At 41.4% G+C, this 18,561-nt stretch overlaps 1 protein-coding gene across 1 annotated transcript in view; it reads right to left on the bottom strand.

Moving 5' to 3' along the window:
- Positions 1 to 18,561, bottom strand: part of SAMD3 (sterile alpha motif domain containing 3) — a 41,533-nt gene that overhangs the window by 2,714 nt on the left and 20,258 nt on the right. Inside the window, exons 6-7 of the mRNA XM_009281586.1 lie at positions 14,491 to 14,658; positions 185 to 388 (exon numbers count right to left, since the gene is read on the bottom strand). Of these exons, the coding sequence (XP_009279861.1) occupies positions 185 to 388; positions 14,491 to 14,658 (372 nt within the window). The remainder of the gene's footprint in view (positions 1 to 184; positions 389 to 14,490; positions 14,659 to 18,561) is intronic.

Here is an 18,561-nt window from a genome sequence, read left to right as displayed (position 1 = left end):
TGGCATGTTTAACGCAGGACTGGTGAATCTTTTAAAGTGGAGTTAGCAGCAAAACTATGAGTTAGGTTAAAGAGAACAATGTTGATGGATGCTTCACTGGAAACATCCACTAAAATATGTGCCTACAGTTGTATCACATCTATAACATAGAATTCAATGTCATTATTAAAAATAGCTCTGTTACCTGATAAGGGCATCTTAAGAAAGGAAATAATCTAAGAATGTCTTTTAAAGGTGCCTTATTGCTGATCATCTTCCTCCGTATTTCTATTGTCACATTCATTCTGTTATCCACTTCTTTCCAGTTCCTCTGAGTTTTCATATATTCTTCCTTAAGCCATTTAATGTGTACATCCATTGCACTGCCTTCAAGATGAACGGGTTCTTCCTATCAAGAAATGAAGGGCAGAATTGTAACAAATCAGCTAGCCTTTTTATCTGATGTGGCTTCTGTGATTTGAGTGTAGTCAAAGCGTAGTCAAGCTCAGCAGAAAGAACCTCTAGTGTCATTTCAGTACCAGCTCTGTGAACTCACCCTCATATTCTAATAGTTACATTAAGATCTGTTTTCGTATAATACTATAGCTATCAGCCAAGTCTCCCAAGCTCAAATTACATATTTGAGGATATTCATGAAAGTCCTACGCCTGTGTCTGGTTTGCCTAGTTGTGGTTTATTGGAAATTAGTAGGCAGTTCTAATGATGACTCGGTGTTTAGCAATATTAGCTCTGTATTACCAAGAGAAATAGTATTTTCTTCTTACTCGTACAGGTCCTAAAAGCAGGACAACTAACTTTCACATTTATGCAACTGAAGTATTTACCCCCAAGGAGACCAGCTGAACTAAGAAAACCATTAATGGAAAGCATTTTTTGAGCAGTTTGACTGTTAGTGTTTTCAAAGAGTTATTCTGAAATGGAGTTAGCTATTTAACTAACTTGAAGATAGTTAACAATCTTCCTCAAAATTACTATTATTGTCCCTGCTGTAATTCCAAGCCCAGTAATTACTAAGGAGAGGAGTGGCTATCCAAAGCAGTACATCTGTGGCAGTAGCCTGGGGCTGTTTAGTTTCTATCAGAGGATGCAGTGAACTTGTCCATTGAAACAAGCTGAGACAACATACAGATGCACTGTTAGTACAGTTACCACTCTCAGGCTGCATTTACTCTGGCTTTTCCCATATGCATTGTCACTGATGCAGCTGTGACAATCTGACGTCTATGTCAGTGGTGGCCTGTGCGTCAACACCAGAGCAAGTTGAGACACTTCATCCTGTTCCCCACAACATCTAAGACAGAGTTGCAAAACGTACCACATACAAAACTGCTTCGCAGTGCTCTGTATGTGCAATTAAACCTTCCGGTTTAATCAACGTCCTTTTTTAAATTATGCATGTGGTATTCTAAGAATGGTTGCACAAGGTACGCAATTAAAAAACTGTCTCCCTCTAGTTACCACTCTCAGGCTGCATTTACTCTGGCTTTTCCCATATGCATTGTCACTGATGCAGCTGTGACAATCTGACGTCTATGTCAGTGGTGGCCTGTGCGTCAACACCAGAGCAAGTTGAGACACTTCATCGTGTTCCCCACAACATCTAAGACAGAGTTGCAAAACGTACCACATACAAAACTGCTTCGCAGTGCTCTGTATGTGCAATTAAACCTTCCAGTTTAATCAACGTCCTTTTTGTGGTATTCTAAGAATGGTTGCACAAGGTACGCAATTAAAAAACTGTCTCCCTCCTATTGTATCCATGGATTTCAATAGCCATTGGTATGAGAGAAGAAAACCAGCCCTGCATGCAGGACAGTTACCTACTGCGACCCACGCAGTACTCCCCTGGCCCTTGCTAGGATGCTGTATTGGCACAGCCTGCGCTCTTCCTAATAGAGGATTTTAGTCCTAATTGCATTACAACAGTAATGTTTGTTTGTGACCAGCTTGAGTAGGCATTCCTGTCCTCTTCCTCACCGCACAGGAACAGAAGTGGTAGGTCAGATGATTGAGTCCAATACCTTCCTCCACCTGGCTGCGAGGGGTGCTGGGAAAAGTATAAGGTGAGGACAACTGTGTGGTGGTGCTTCCCCTGAGTCCTGTCAAGACTCCACTGAACTGGGGTTATGTCTATATTTAATAGCCTTCAGTAGATTTTTCTCTCCCGTTACTTCTCCCAGTCACTTTTCCAACTCTCATAAAATCGTACCTTCCACAACATCCTGCATTAAATTTGGCAGTTTAACTATGCCCTGTAAGAAGAAATGCCTTCTTTTGTTTGTTTTCTCCTGCTGCTTCTGCCTTCTAATTATCGTACTGGATTCCATACCTATTCACCATCTCCTTGCCACTGTAGTTTTATAGATATGTCATATTCTATCCTCAGCCACCTCTTTTCCAGCCAAGACTGTCCTAAGCTATTTAATCATTCCACATATAACGGTCCGTACTTTCAATTATCCTTGTTATTGTCTTTGCATATTTTCTAATTTCACTACAGCCTTTATGAAATGGGCACAGCAAAACTTCAAATACTAGTTGAGATGCTGGGACACCACAGGTGCATACAGTGGAATAATGCGCTCCCTTCTGTGTCTTTCTTAAATAATTCTGAGCATTCAGTATACTTTTTTGGACTGCTGCTTAGCATTGTGCCAAATTTTCTTTGGCGTAATACAAAAATATCATTTGTGAATGGTAATAATAAGCTCAGAGCCCATCACTGTAAATGTTGTTAGGACTGGGTTTTCTCCTTGTGCCTTATTTTACATCTATCACTATTGAATTTTATCTGCTGTTTTTTTGCCCTGTCACTCAGTAGCATGGGGTCCTTCTGCAATTCTTCAGTCAGTCTTGGCCTTTACTACCCTTAGTAGCATCACCAAATGCGGTCACCCAACTATTCTCCTTTTTCCACATCATTTAGAAATATATTGAACTGCATAAACTAAGCATTAATAATCTTTTCCACTGTAAAACCCAACTACTTCTGCCTAGCCTTCTTCGTTCTATCTTTTAACTGTTTATCCATGCAAGGACCTTCCTGCTTATCTCCTCAGATTATATCCTCTAAGAGCCTTTGAAAGGCATGTGGTGAAATCTCTTCTGAAGTCAAAGTAAACTATATCAGCTGGATTTCCCATGTCCTCAGGGTTGTTGAATACTTCAAAGCACTGACGAATTTATGAAGAATTACTTCTGTTTACAGAAATGTCATTGATTCCTTCCCAATGTGTTCATCTCTTGGGTCCGCATTACAATTCTTGCCAATTTGGCCAGTAAAGACAGCAGGTTTCTTGGTCAATGTGTTCCCTAGCTCTCACCTGAAACTCTAGAAACTGGCATCAAATTAGCTACCTCCAAGTCTCTAGTATCATGTTTCATGAGAGAAATTGCACATCACAATTAGAAAACTACCTATTTTATCCTTGGACACATCTGAAAATTTTGCACAAATATTGCCTGGTCCTGGGAATGTGTTACCGCTCACTTGAGTGTATTATTCTGTAACCTCTTTACTGACTCACCGATATGAGACAGATGCCCTGACATTGCCTATGAAGAATGGTCCCAGTAACGCGACTGCCTGAACTCCTTGTCTGAGGAGCCTTGCAAAGTCTGTCTGGTTTCTCTGGTATGGCTTTATATTCTGTGAGCACTCCTGCACCTGGAGAGTGCACCCCGAGCACTCCTGTCCCTTAGCAGCATCAGGCTTCCTGCTTCTCGTCTGTTTGAAAAAGCCTTTATAACCAGTGCAGAAAAGGCAGAAAACCACAAAGCCAATTCTGTGTAAATCTCCAGCGGATCGCTCACAGTCGTCAGAGTCCTGTTTTGCTGCTAGCATATGTCATCTCTGCAAGCTCCCTGCATCAGTGTTTGGTATCTTCTGCTATCTCATTTACATTGGTTACTGACTGTGAATACTATTCTATTATTCACACATCCCCAGGTGGGCCGTTCAGCTGTTCCCTAACCTGTTAACTTGCACTAAGTTGGATGGACTGTCTCTTGCTTCGGCGTGACCGCTGCACAAAAACAAGCATTGGTCCATTCTTGTCAGTCTCAAGATGCTCGTGCTTTCTCACGCATGCAGACACACAAACTTGGACTGTTGTTTGGGTTTTTTTAATTACGATTATGTTTTTTACTCTGAGGAAGAGCTAGTTTGAAGTCTCTGACTCCAAACAGCTCTGTTTCTACTGGCTTCCCCTGTGGGTCTGCTTCCAAGCCTCCTGCCCGTGGAGCAGGAGCTTCTTCAGCCACCTGATGCGGAGCACAGCGGCTCATTTCCAGAGGGGCCGTCACCTTCAGTGCCTTACTTCCAGAGGCAGGAAAGCAAAACAAACTCAACCTAGTGTACTGTAACCACAGACGAACTGACTGGGTTGCTTAGAAACAAACACCGAGGAGAGCAAGTTGTGACCTTTACTCCAGCTTATCTCCATCCCCCTTGTCAAGGCAAACACTGCTCAAGTTGATGGACTTTCCATGTAGTCAGCTCTGTCCTTGAGAACTAGTTTAGCTAATGACATTATTGATTAGCTAAATGAGACCATTTGACATTTTTGTAAGCATCAACGGGAACCTACCAATAGAAATACAGCAGTGGTATAAGGAAGAATTGCTGTCATACTTACCTATTAGGAAAAAAACAATGTGATGGAAGGCCAAACTTCATTGTGTAAATCATCCATTACATGTAACACAAGCAAAAGTCAGTGTTAGAATTGGTTTTCCTGCAGTGTTCAGCCTGCTTAGAGCAATCACTATGTGTAAGCTTTTCACCTTTTTAAGCTGCACTTCCAGGCTGAAGAAAGGTATTGGTAGTTCTGAACTTTAAGCTCTTTAACATAGCTTGTTTAAACTAGTAGTCTATGTAATGGATATACACACCCAGCCATAAAACCCATCTTAAAACTTCAGTCAAATAACAGAGCTCCAGAAATATACCAAGTCTGTGGTAGTACCGTTCGGATACCAATTAACAACAGTTTTCTACTGGCCTTAGTAGCCAGTGCTGTTTCAGAGTTTACTTCTCATTTATTAAAGTGCAGTGAAAACATAACAAACAAAGTATCTTGAGGATGGGCGATGGTAAGTATGATGTAAAACACTTGGGCTGTTGTAAAACTATGCTTGCAATGAAAGAGCAAGCGAATACTGAGTTCTAGGGTTGGCATTAGCGACCAAAGTTGCTATGATTTTGGGGACTCCTTGTCTATATACAGTGGCAGGTCTGTGCCTTTTATATCTAATCACTTCATTTCATTTTGTCTCTGGACAGTTTCATTCCTACTAGGGAATACAAACAATAGTTTGTAAGTAAGCCCGTGTGTAACTGGCTTTATAACTCAGTTTCCATTATCTTCAGCCTTTTTTTCCTATTTTTGCAAATTTGCCTTTTTTCTAGTAAAGTGCAATGAATATTAACTCAGTCACACCTAAATGCAGGATTCACTTAGAATGTTTTCATTTTCTCCTTTTAGTTTTTAGTTTGTGAACAGGTTGATTTTTAAGGTAAGTAGAAAGGTAACTGAGAGGTGGCTTTCTTTTGGGGGAAAGAAGTTACCTCAGTGGGACATCATTTTGCAACGTATTTTAAATTTTATTGGAGAATGAGTTCAAGTGTGATTTAAAATCTTTTATAGTTAACTTTAACATTGCTGATGTGAACAGGAAGAATCTGGGTTTGGAAAGCTGGTTACTCAACTGGTCTATCAGCCTATCGCATGCTAATTTAGCGAGGACTCTAGATCCTCTCCACTTTAACCATCAAAGCAAGAAAGCTAGTGACAGCACAGCAATATTCCAGTAAAATTGTGACAATAAGGTTGAACCTCAGTTATTTCAATAACACTGGGGAAAAGCAATCCTAGCTAGACTGAAGCCAGGATCTCCTCAGTGTCTGAAGAAAAGAAGCCAAAGGTAACAGGTCAGAATGTACACAGGAGGGAACTAAAAAATAGCCTTTTTAAATGAGGAATCCTTCATTCTTGAGGTCACCCAAACTCCTCTGGCCAGATTTTCTATTGTGTCACCAGTAACATCCATTTCCCTTGTAGTGATAAGGAGAATGTTAATTGGTGATCTTTAATGAGTTTTTTCTATATAGAATTTTGTCTTACATTATAAATTATGTACATTGCCAAGGAAATAATTTCTTTTTAAATAACAGAAGTTTGATTTTTAAAAAACAGTCTTTCTGTAACAAACGAGAATTTACCTCAATGCCTTTAAAAAACAAGCTGCCTTTTTGTCACAAGCTCCTGAGACATGCTGCAGAATAGAGAAAAAGGTCAAAAGGATGCAGAAAGGAAGTTAATGAGGTAAGCAGAGGGTATCCAGTACTTGTATGTCAGTGTAACCCACACCTTGCCCGAGGGATGGTCCTGCCAAGGCTCTTAGCCCTTCTGTTAGATTCACATGCAAAGGGTGACAGAGGTAGGGGGCCCATCCCCGAGTGCCCATGCCCGCAACTACCCTTAACTTCTTGGCATCTCAGGTATCTGTGACTAAAGCCACTAGATCTAGGAGCCACACAGGTTGTAGGGCTCTTTGCTCACGCTCCAGATGTCTTTTGATAGTGACCTCCAGTTAAGATTCACAGTTGTACTTGGAACCACATACAAGTAGATTGTTTTAAGATGCTCACATTAAAGCAAGAAAACGTACATACATAAAACAACTAGACTCCAAATCCCTCATGTCTCCCATTTCCTGAAGCAAAAGGATAGTTAGTCATTTGGTCGGAGACAGGCGTTTAAATGAAGGCCCAATTCCTTAATGTCCTTTTGGTGGATCTTGATTTTTCCCAAGATACAGCTAGAGATTATATTACCATATTCTTGTAAAAAGCCTCAGCTAGCGGTGCACTTTTATTAGTCAGTGCCACAGCCAAGGAAGTGAAGCTGTTACATCTCTTTATGGGGAAGAAGGGAGCAATTCTTATGCATGATGTGTATCACCAAGGTCTACGCTTTCAGTTACCATTGAAAGCCAGCATCATAAATCCTAAAAGCCACTAATCTCAACACCAAAGTAACATGACTGCCTAATCATGGAGCGATGAAAAGTCCTCTGGTGAGGACAGCAGGCACCTCTTGCTCTTTACAAGGGTTTACACCAGTTCCCTTGATTCCAGAGATCAAGATCTCTTTTTTGAAGAATGCCAACAGGACCTACTTACTCCTCAGCCTGAGAGAGTGAATTCAAATAGGACCAGTAGAATTAAAGGGATGGATATGGGGACACTGCACTGCATCCTGCTGGTCTGTTTACTGCCAGCCGTGGATTCAGGTCCCTCACCTGGGATGCTTTGGGCATATTCCTTTTGAGGGAATTCCTTTGGATGGAGACTAATCTGCTTGCTGGAAAGTGTATAAACCATGCGATGGTAATGAGAACGGTATTGTGGAATAGCAGTGCCACATAGAAAGGTTCAGTGGTGCCAGCAATGAATGGGAGCTTGTTTACACCAGCTTTGGGACTGGGTTGCTGATGAGTAGCAGTGTTGGTACAGCTGTTGCACTGCCTTTCATTATTGCTGCTTTCAGTATCTTGTCAGCTCCCAGCAACAGCTAATAATATTTTCCTTTTAAAAAAAAAAACATTTCAAATTTTCCTTGCTAGATGCCAATGCATACTCCAAGTCATGTTATTGCTTAGAGCATTGATGCAATAACACTTCTTGATTGCTGCGTCTACCTGCATCAGAGTTAGCATCAATGCTCAAGGTACTTATGCAAGAAAGCCTGACAGTAGCAGTTTCAGTGTCTTCTCTCTGCCTACACAAAGAATATGATGCTTGCATAACTTACACTGGGAGTATGGTGGGACCCTTGTTTGGGATAATCTTTTCCATTTAATTGGGTTTTGTAACTTCTTCAGGATGAGAAACAGCTTTCACAGGTAGTTAAGTGAGCATAATCTGAATCTTGTGTCTTGACTTTTGAATACTGAAAAGTGGGTCTTGCTGTTTTGTCTAGAATACATACAGACACAAGGCATCATAAAAACACAGTGTACAGAACAGGTTTTAATACCACTACTGTAAGGGACAGCCCTTTTTCTGTGGTGACTTTCAGGTTCATCATAATGACATTTAGTATGCTGAACACTGAGGCATTCTGTATCAGAAAGAATGCTCAAACCAGGTTATGATCATTAGAATGTGAAGCTTTGCTCAAAAAAACCCAGAAGACCCCAGACTGATCTGGAACAAGTTGAATCTGAAATGCGGGCAGTAAGCTGGACACCACTCAGGGCCCATCTTCTGGCCCCAGAGGGTGGGAGAGAGCTGAGAAGGCATCGCAATTCACCACCTCTCATGTCCAAACACTGAACACAAAGACAGCTGAAACAGCACGGGCAGACTGCTTTCATGCAAAATGAGCATGTAACCTAGGTGCAGGATCCACGCTGACTTGTACTCAAATGAGATGTTTAATTAAAGCAGGCTCTGCTTTAATTACACATAATTACTCTTTTGAGCCAGGCAGACACTTTCAGAGCTAGACTTAACATGCCAATGCTAAATGCAAACTTTCAAAGCCATGTAAGTCAGTTTATTTCTGACCACAACTGCTTTCTGATTTGTAAGCTGCCAAACACACAGCATAAGCAAAATGGGTGAAATCTGTTTTCCTCTACCAAGGGACAACCCATATTTCACACTTTATGTTAACTCACTGAACAGTGGAGATACTGAATGACATAAGTAAGAAGGTGAAGCAGAAGGTGTACACCAGGGATTTGTGTTTAAACCTTTCGCTTTGACTCTAAAAGCATTTTAAAATATTAGCTAAGCAACACCACACGCTATGTATGCACAGCAAAGTTTTAGTGGAAAAATCACATTACAACAGTACAGCCATTGAATGATCATTTGTACATGCACACACGTTCTGGCTGTGCAGACATTCAAGCACTTGATTTGGAGACTTAATCTTAGAGGAAAAGGGGCTATCACTCCTGCTTCATCTGTGTACAGCATTCACAGTATAGATGGCATCTAATGCTGTACCTGCCAATAGTGCCCCTCAACCACAGGACTCAGCCAAGAGAGTTTCTGCATCTCATGCACAAGTTGTTCATTCTTTGAGAGTTTTACAGACATTTGATTCATTTGGTTTCCTTTTTCCCTCGCTGATGCCTTTTTTTTTTCCCTTCCTCATTCATCCCTTTTTCTCCAGCCATGGCCTCTGAAATCCTATTCTCTCCACACTCCTTGAAACCTTGCTTCAAGTTTCTAACTCCTGCAGTGGCATAATCTCATTGACAAACATGTTAGTTATCACCTCAAAGAAAAGCATCTCTCTAGCAAATGCCTAACTTGCCTAATTTACCTGATTTGAGGTAAAAGAAACTCCAGCTCACAGGGTAGACATCACTCAATCCTGATTCCTTCTTTCATCAGAAAAGACAGTTTCCAGATCACGATGAGCATAAAGCCAATGGGGTAAACTTCTCCGAAGCACCCAAAAGCAGCAACTTTTCCATCACCATTTTTCTCCTCACAATGAATGAGCCCTAAGACCACCCCCCAGAGGCTTCAAGCAGACTCCCAGCCTCAAGTATCAGTCTGACTTGGGCAAAAGGTTGCACAGGCTGAGGAAGGGTAAAGGCAGAAGACAGCATAGATCATCTGGTTCACCCCATTAAATGGCTGGCTTCCTTCAACAATTAGCTCCCTTGTGCTGGCTGGTTCAGGGACTATCTTCTACATCTGCCCTGAACCACGTACTTTGTGCAGGTTAAACCTTCTAGGCCTCATCATTACATCTGGCTCTGGGCACCCAAGGTGATCTTAATATGGATTTTGGCCAGACTCAGGAAGCCTATCACGCTGCTTTTCAACAACCCGCCCCTTGTTTAAAGCCAGGAGGCCCATCTATTCCCTCTGAGCCAAACTCAGTCTCTGAGTCTCATTAGTTAAGGGGAAGCCTCAGCCTTATGGCAAGAATGTTCTCACCAGCTTCACCACTCTTGTACTACATGATACCACAAAAACAAGCACATATGGTGCCCAGCTTCTACCTGGATGCCTCCTGGGCCAGAGGTCTTCTCTGATTTTCATCTGGTCCTCTTGGGAGAGGATTTGCACATTCACCAACATTCCTGCTTATCTTCCCTGTACAGGAATGGTATCAGCAGATGGCCAATTTCATGAGTTTAAGTTTCTGCAGAATCCTTCTACTTCTCCCAGTCTAAATACTCACCAAAACATTTCTTACCTCTATGCCATAGACATAGAAAGGAGATGGCCTGCTGGTGCCCCCTTTAAAAATTGATTTTAATTATGTTATTCCCAGCTCCTCTGGATGTGGCAAATATGCCCAGTTATCTGCAAACATCTACCACTATCTTAACCAACGTCTTGTCAGAGCCTTTCTCCTTTTCACATCTAATTCCACATTTATTTGTGTGACAGCTTCAGAGAAGCCCTGATGACCTCACAAACAGGCTGTCATAGGATGTAAGAAATTGGAGGCATTGGAAGAGGGACTGCACTCTCTCTCTCTCCACTTCTGTTTGAGATCATGAACTACTAACAGTCTTCTAGCCTGTTACAGTCCCTTAAAATTCAGATAACTTAAGATATCCTTGGATAGTCCCTTTGCTGACAGGTTTTCTCATACAACAGCTGGGATGGATTGAAGGAGCTTGATTCAGTTGCATAGATATACCTAGTTAGTGGCATTTAAGATGTCATAAGGGTATCCCAGAAACCTCTGGAAGTAGCGGAATAAGACACAGGACCTATGGGAGACCCATCCCCTTCTGGATTGGCAGGTGGAGCCATGCAGGATATCTGTGGGCATTTTTATGTCTGTCTTCAGCTAACTGAATTGATTGTGAAGTCACGCTTTCCATGGACAGCACTGCTCAAGACTGACAAGATTTCAAAACCTGAAGTTCTGAAAGGGACAATTTGCTCTTTGGTCACCACCCCTGTGATGACTAAGCTAGTGTTTGAACCACATGCTTTCATCATACGGAAGCCAGTCACCAGCTCTAACCACACTTCCCTCTCCATCACCTTTTGCCTTTTGATAATCCTCTGGCCAAAGATGCACACCAAGAGTGTCCTATCTTCCTATTCCTTCTGGCTCCCCCAAGTCTAGGGCCCCTCCTGTAACAACTGGCAGGAGGTGGTTCCTCTCACAGCCTGAAGTACCATAAGCCCAATAATTCCTTAGGGCAGAGGAAGGGTTTTATGGTGCCATTTTGATGCTAAAAAAAAAGGAGATCAGTCAGAACAAGCCACTGGATGGCTGCCTTAGCAGCAATTCCACTCTGGCTGCAGAGGGGCACTGGCTTGCCTTTCTTATTTATTTTCACGGTGTGATCACCCCTCTCATGGAAAGTACCTTCCATTTGCAGCAGATGAAGGTCATTATCATTACAAAGCACTCTCCCCTGGATTACTGCAGCTCCAGGATATTTGCCTGACTGGGGAAAATGACTGAGGATTCTCACTCTGTAGCCAGAAAATTTGTTAATTAAGGAGGCTTTCCTGATCAAGTTCTGAACATCCCTCAGACATGGAGGCTCATATTAATGTCTATGTCAGGCACAGTCCAAGCTTCTTTCCAGTGCTGGCTCAACCTGATGAGTATTTGTAGGGAGCATCATTTTAAGCAAAACCTCCTTCAGTGACAGACACCTCCAGCATGGGTTTATGTGCTTACTTACATAATTTTACAGCCCTGGGCACTGCACTTGCTCAAGACCTTTCCTGTGATGCTAGCCACTCTAAAATGAGTATAGTCTTCAATCTTGCTTGAATATAATGCTCTGTAATGAGCAACACATCAGCAGATGCTTTAAAGAAACTGGAGGAGAAAGCCAGATGCTGCATCTGGAAGCAATGCTCTGCATGGGAGGCCAAGTAACACTCGTGCTGTGTTTGGAGGAGGAATGCCTGCTGGCAGGTAACGGGGCTTGGACAGACCAAGGGGCAGGCACCATCTGTGGCTCTGAGCACATCCCAAAACATCACAGGAAGCTTGTCCTGGCAAGAAACTGTTTTTTCACATGATGAAGTAGAAAGAGTGGTCAAGGATTTTATTAGTGGTAATAGCTTTGTTACTCTTTATATAAAAACAAATGCCAGGTATACCAATGAGGCATTTTCTATTACTAAATAATCTTTTTATCAGTTTTATACCATTAACAATCCAAGGTTATACTGACACAAAGCACATTTGATGGAGTTACATCTTATGACTATTCAGAAACCAAAGCTTAATATAGAAGTCAGCGGTGTGGCTGGTAAGTAGGTCATCTGTTGGGAACAGATGTACTCTTTCATCTGCACTGCCTGCCAGTTGGCTTTGACCTATAATGCCCTAAATGTCCTACTCTGCCTATCTAAGGCAGAGTGTGGAGACACAAAGGGGCTAGGAATCCTTGACTGATTATTCTCCAAAGGCCTCCTTAACCCAGAACTCATTTCCCACCCTTTTACCTTAAATAATCCTGATGTGTCGGCTTCTAGTCCACACAAGGCTGATCTGTTCTTCAAGACTTGGAAAAGGGAAGAAGGCGAAGGGATCTGGCTAATGATAATTTGAAAATCATTTAGTTTTGCCTGTGGTATTGGCTTCTAGACCAAGTGTTTATTTTCTGAGGCTAAGACTCTTTGTTTAGCAGCTTAAATTTATCGCAAAGTAGTTAATGCCAAGGATTAGCAGAAAGGTGCCTTTATGTGTGTTCCTAAATATACAGAATTAAAACCCCCACACGACATTTGTTTAAAAGAACGATAAACAAACGTCTTGTTCAGCTGCCATTTGTAGTGACATAATTTAGGATGTCAGAGCCAGACATACCTGGTTTCAGTGTAGAAACACATTTAAAACTAAGAAAGGTATGATTCCCTCAATTTTGTGGGACTCATTCTTAAGCCTTAACAGGCTCCACAAGTGTTAATTCTTGCATTTATATCTCCCTGCTGTTTAGGATGCGGGGAAAATACGAGAAAGAAAGTAAAAGTTGTTCAGGGAGACTCATCATCCTCTCACCTCCTTCCAGTTTAACCCTTATTTGCTTACAACATTAAGGCCAGCAGAAAATCCCTAAGACTTTAGAAGAGGTGGAACATACTTCCTTCTTCTTCAATTTCTAAAGCAAACAAGGAGTGACCAGTGATGGCCTTGGGCAATGCAGTTAAAAAGAGCGGTGATTCCCAATTTACAGACACACAGCGCAGTGCAGTTACACCTTCTCTACAGAAAAATGAAGTCGAGCATGCAGTCCCTACAGGATCACTGCAAAGCCCTTCTCAACTAGCTGATGTGACAAAAAAGACCCACATTTGCCCTTTCCAAGCATGAGCGGATAAAGGACGGCTAACTCTTAATGCATGCACAAAACCAGGAACCTGTCATTTCTCCTTTAGCACATGCAAGACTGTTTATTGTTTTGCACCCAAATTAAAGGTTTCTTACTTCGCACATTCTGCAAACATTTCAACTAAAGCAGGCAAAAAAGAGGGAAGTGTTTATTCCTGCATACATTAATCAAAAGGGGATAAACAGAAATTACTGAAGCTTCTAAAAAAACCAAACCAAAAACATGTATCTGCTTTTTGGGTAGAAAACTACAGCTACCTTCAAACACAAGGGCGATTTATGCAGAAATGCATCCAGTTAGCCACTCTTGCTACCCTGAAGACATGTGTCTGGTAAACAGCAGGATGGACATACGTAAACTAAAGTCAAATATCTGCTTACATATCTTCTTTATCACATTCTTACAATTGTTTAAGTTTTACCACATTTTAATTGCAACACCGAAGGAAGTGTGAGGAGCGTTAGCAAAGCATAACTGGAACCTGAATGTATTTATGAAAGTGTATAAATTAATTAGCATGCTTCAAACACTTACTGGACAGTGATAGCTCTCTGAATTCTCTAACTAAAGGGAAATACAGCAACTGCATGCATACATTCCTAAGCATCCCTATGTACATCACACATCAACACAAGCAGCTTTTATGTGACAGTAGGCCGTTTGCTACCAGCTCAAATATCACTTCGCATTCTTATTTGTCCAGGTTTCACAAGCAGCTTTTACGTGACAGTAGGCCGTTTGCTACCAGCTCAAATATCACTTCGCATTCTTATTTGTCCAGAGGTTTCAGCTCTTAGACATAAGCCTCTATTGTTTTTCACTCTAACTGGAGGTGCATAACCTAAAGCAGAATGGGAATATTGCATTTAAAAAAAAAAGACAGAATTTTATGTCCAACTGGCAACAACTCTAAATGACAACAAATGTGCAAGGCATCCAGTATTGGGTTCAGCTCCACTGTTGATAGTTATCCAGAAAGGAGAAAAGTCAAGGGTCTGGCTATAGGACAAACGCTTTACAAAATGTGTTTAAATAGGACGAGATCACTTCGTTCTCCCCTTTACCGGCTGGTGGCCTTACCGCCAGCAGAGGAGCTGAAAGACACAGAACTCAGTTAAGCACCAAAAATCTTACCTCTACCTGCACCTGGACATCATCAGGTTTGTTTTCAGCAAATGAAGATTTCCTGGTCTGTCCTCGCCTGTGGCCAAACTTGCATTTGTTCCTCAGGACTTGCTCATCATCTTCAATGGGTCTCCTCACATATTTGAAGCGATCTTTAAGGGCCCGTTTCCATAGCAACTGCATGGGGAAAAAAAATCTGGCATCTCCAGTATCTTTCAAGAATTTGCCCCATTCCTAAAGCAGGTCACTTTGTTTTATCTAACTCTGTTTTATAAAAAAGTGTTTGCCACTAAGCAGAAAAAGACTCTTAGGGTGGCATCAGCATACTGGTGGCTTCAGGACTGAAAGAAACACAAGCACCTGTGGTATATGACTCTATGGCAACTGAACAGCAGGGCTACTGGCACTGGCGTGGTTCGTTAAGGATGACAGTAGTTGAACCTAAGGGTTAGATTTATCCAATATAACCAGGGCTGTCAGTGAAACTGCAGTTTGCTTTCCTTTTCTCAGCTCTACTTTTGGATGCTCCATTGATGACATCAAGTCATGAAACTACACGGTGAATCAGATCAGCTCACTGGTGCCACAGAAAACTAACGGGGGTTTTTCTGAGTGGATTATTTTTCCCCTGTCTCTGACTGGTTGTGCAGCTGTACGATTACCATATCTAACACAAGGGAGCAGGAAAGACACGGTGGGACGCTCCCTTTTGCGGGAAACCTAGTTACACTGGACCAAGTGTATTATTAAACTGAACTCAAAATTGCTGAATTAAAAGGATCATTTAAGTAGGTCCTAGCATTTGCGAGACCTCTCAAGGCATGTAAATTGCAACTTAAAGGCAGTTCTGCACTGCAAGTGGATGCAGTCCCTGTTTAATGGAGCTACTCATCGCTCCTTGGCAGCCGAACTTCCTCGTGCATCCTTATGGACAGACGGCTGTTTACCTGCAGTCCCCAGCTGGGCTCCCCATGGCGGGACCCAGCCGTGCTAACTACCGACACGCAGGGAAGCAATTACTAAGCCAAGGCTGCTAAACATGTCTGCAGGCAAACCCTGCAGTTGTGAATATTGAAAATGTTTTGTCAGATCCTCAAAAGCAACGGCTTATTTCAGTTATTGAGGGTTTTCAACGGTCAGAGGGAACAAAAAGTAGTCGGAGAAGTGACTGTAAGTGGCAGGACGCCGTGCTAACTACCGACACGCAGGGAAGCAATTACTAAGCCAAGGCTGCTAAACATGTCTGCAGGCAAACCCTGCAGTTGTGAATATTGAAAATGTTTTGTCAGATCCTCAAAAGCAACGGCTTATTTCAGTTATTGAGGGTTTTCAACGGTCAGAGGGAACAAAAAGTAGTCGGAGAAGTGACTGTAAGTGGCAGGACGTGGCAAGAGATATTCAAATAGCTGTTACTTCATTTTCTAAAATTGACTCCAATACTATACTCACTTAATACTATACTCAAGCCTGTACTCACTGACATACTAAAATGCAATATAAACAGAAGGATTACCCCAAATTTCTTACCAAAATGAAGTCCTTTATTAGTCAAGGTCATATGACTGTAAAGGTTAACTTTGGTGTAAACCAGGATTCAGTAAAAGTAGACTAAGTAGTACACTATCTTTCTTTGCAGCAAGTCTGACATGCCTGCCTTTCTCACCCATGGGATATGGATGGGAGGGTCTCTTAAAAGATGGTGGTGAAGGCAGCATGATCTTGCCTTTCTCCTGCTGAAAATACTGCTCCCACCTCCCTAGGGTACTAGCTGACTTACAGGTCCTCAATCCTAAAAGCAAGAGCTCCATGAATGGTGAAAAATGAGAGCGGAAGAGCTACGAGAATACAGCCCCTGTGGCGTCTACCTCAGCTCTTCCTGGGCAGACCTGGGCCAGCCAGGGCAGGTGTCCCCCCAGGAAGGGCGCACTTTCTGCCACCCACCTACGGGCTCTTACAGAAGTATCCTCTCACTGCCAGTCACATGTGAACATCTGGGAACCGGAAAGAAAACAAACCCATCTGCATTTCTAGTTTGTAAACTTCAGACTTAGGATTCTGCCAGAACAGGAGTCACATTGTCACCAACCTAAACGTAACAATTAGAAATAGAGCACAACTGCTCACCCAGCCTTCTCACAAGGCATATTTACAGCCTCAATTTGAGTATTACACCCCAGCACTGTTTTCAAAAGCAGTAAGGTGACTGCATGCCTTGAAAATCCCACTTGCTATCCACCTGAACCATTAAGGTTCATGAATATGTTTACAATTCTGGCCCTATGCACTTACGTTTTGATGCAAATACCCCAACGTTACATGCCTAGTAAAATTTATTTGGAACATTGTTATTTTAAGGCTGTTAAGAAACAAGCAAACAAAAACCTTAGCTTAATGCTTCTCTGAAGTGTTCAACAGATGTTAAAATATTTTAAAACATGATAATCCCAGAATATATTAGCAGCTGACAATTTACATATCCCCTTAGTTGAGTTTTGCACAGTTTCTTTCTTTTGAAAACCTTTGTTCGGCTAAAAGACATTTTCACTTATTCTTCTACATGAAAGAATACGCTGACACCTATACAGAGCTTTAAATATCCCTCAAAGTTCAAAACATTCAGCTGTTTCATCCTCGTGTCCTCAGATAAATTACGAGTTTTAACTAAATCTATTTCTCTAATAGGATTCTCAGAAGCTTAGCCAAGTCCCTTCTCACATACCTATTTCATGAATATGAAATGTATGTGAGCACATACATTTATGTGGCTTCCCTAGCGGGTAATGCATCTTCCAAAAAGGATGCTTTTGTTACCATTTTTGAGCCAATAACTTTATTTTCTATTAATTCCCCCCCCAAAAAAAGCCCAAACCACCGCAGGAAGGTTTACAATGCTTGTAAGGGAGCAGACGGATTAGTCTGTGTCTATCTGACATAGGAGGGAAAGGATTATATGCAGATTAAAAGCAGTAATTTACTAGCGAATAATCATTTTGTGCGCAGCGGTTACATAAATCAGGCATGTCAGCACTGGGATCCCGGGTTTCACTGGCATCACGGCACCGCTCGGCAGCCCCGAGCTCGAGGGAGCTGCTTACACAAAGCCCACTGGCGGGCGGTGCGGATGAGAGCGAGCCCTCTCTTTTCCTTCCTCGTGTACGGCTGTCTTGAAATCATACCATTTTCAATTGTTGGCTGAAATGAAATTAAATGAGGGCAGTGACTCTTTCCAAATGGTTGGTTGTAACCCTTGTAAAAGGAATAGGCACAAATAGAATAGTATCTTGCAAGTGGTCAAGAAACAGTGTCATGCCCATTTTCTTTTGACTGCTGCAACTATGACCTTGGCTTTTTCTATATAACCTATTTGTCTGTAACTACTGGCAAATGTTGCATTGGTTACATTATAGATCAGAAATCTAATACTCTATTTCATGATTAAATGGAGATTAATTTTTTAAAATGTTGTATGTGTTACCTTAGGATAACATTGTTCTTTAAGTAGAAGAAAACATCATGGGAAAAACTCCTTAGGTAAACACCTTAAAGCACTTCTTTCCAAAAGCTAATCTTGGAACAGGGTGGGGAAATTAATTTCATTCCAAGTGCTCCACAGACCTCTTAAATGAGTTTTGCTTTTAGTATAAAATGATTTAATTTTTTTAATTATTATTTAGGATTTCAGATAATTCTTTCTTAATTCTTCCTTCTACAGTGACCTAGTAAATAACCTTCTTTTTAAATTAATAGTATATAAGTAGCTTATTCGTAACCTTATTTTTAAACTTATTCATTTAGAATCATTATCATCATTCAGACTATATTCCATTAGATATTCTTTTCAAGGGCCTATGGCACAGAAGCATATTTTTCTCTACTGCAAAATTAAATAGGAAACCTTTTAACCAAGAAAATAGAATTATGGGTAATCAACTAATAAATCTTGAAACACTAAACCTTTAATGACCTCTCATTGCAACAGTACGAGATTGAAAATATTAGACGATACTTCTACATAATGCACACATTGTTTAAACTACTTGTTTAAAATAGTTTGGAGTTGTAAATAAAAAGTGTCCAGTA

The sequence above is a fragment of the Aptenodytes forsteri genome, unplaced genomic scaffold (assembly GCF_000699145.1).
Source record: "Aptenodytes forsteri isolate BGI_AS27 unplaced genomic scaffold, ASM69914v1 Scaffold82, whole genome shotgun sequence".
Taxonomy (NCBI): Eukaryota; Metazoa; Chordata; class Aves; order Sphenisciformes; family Spheniscidae; genus Aptenodytes; species Aptenodytes forsteri.
The sequence above is the reverse complement of the archived record's forward strand: the minus strand, read 5'-3'. Positions and strand labels throughout refer to the sequence as shown.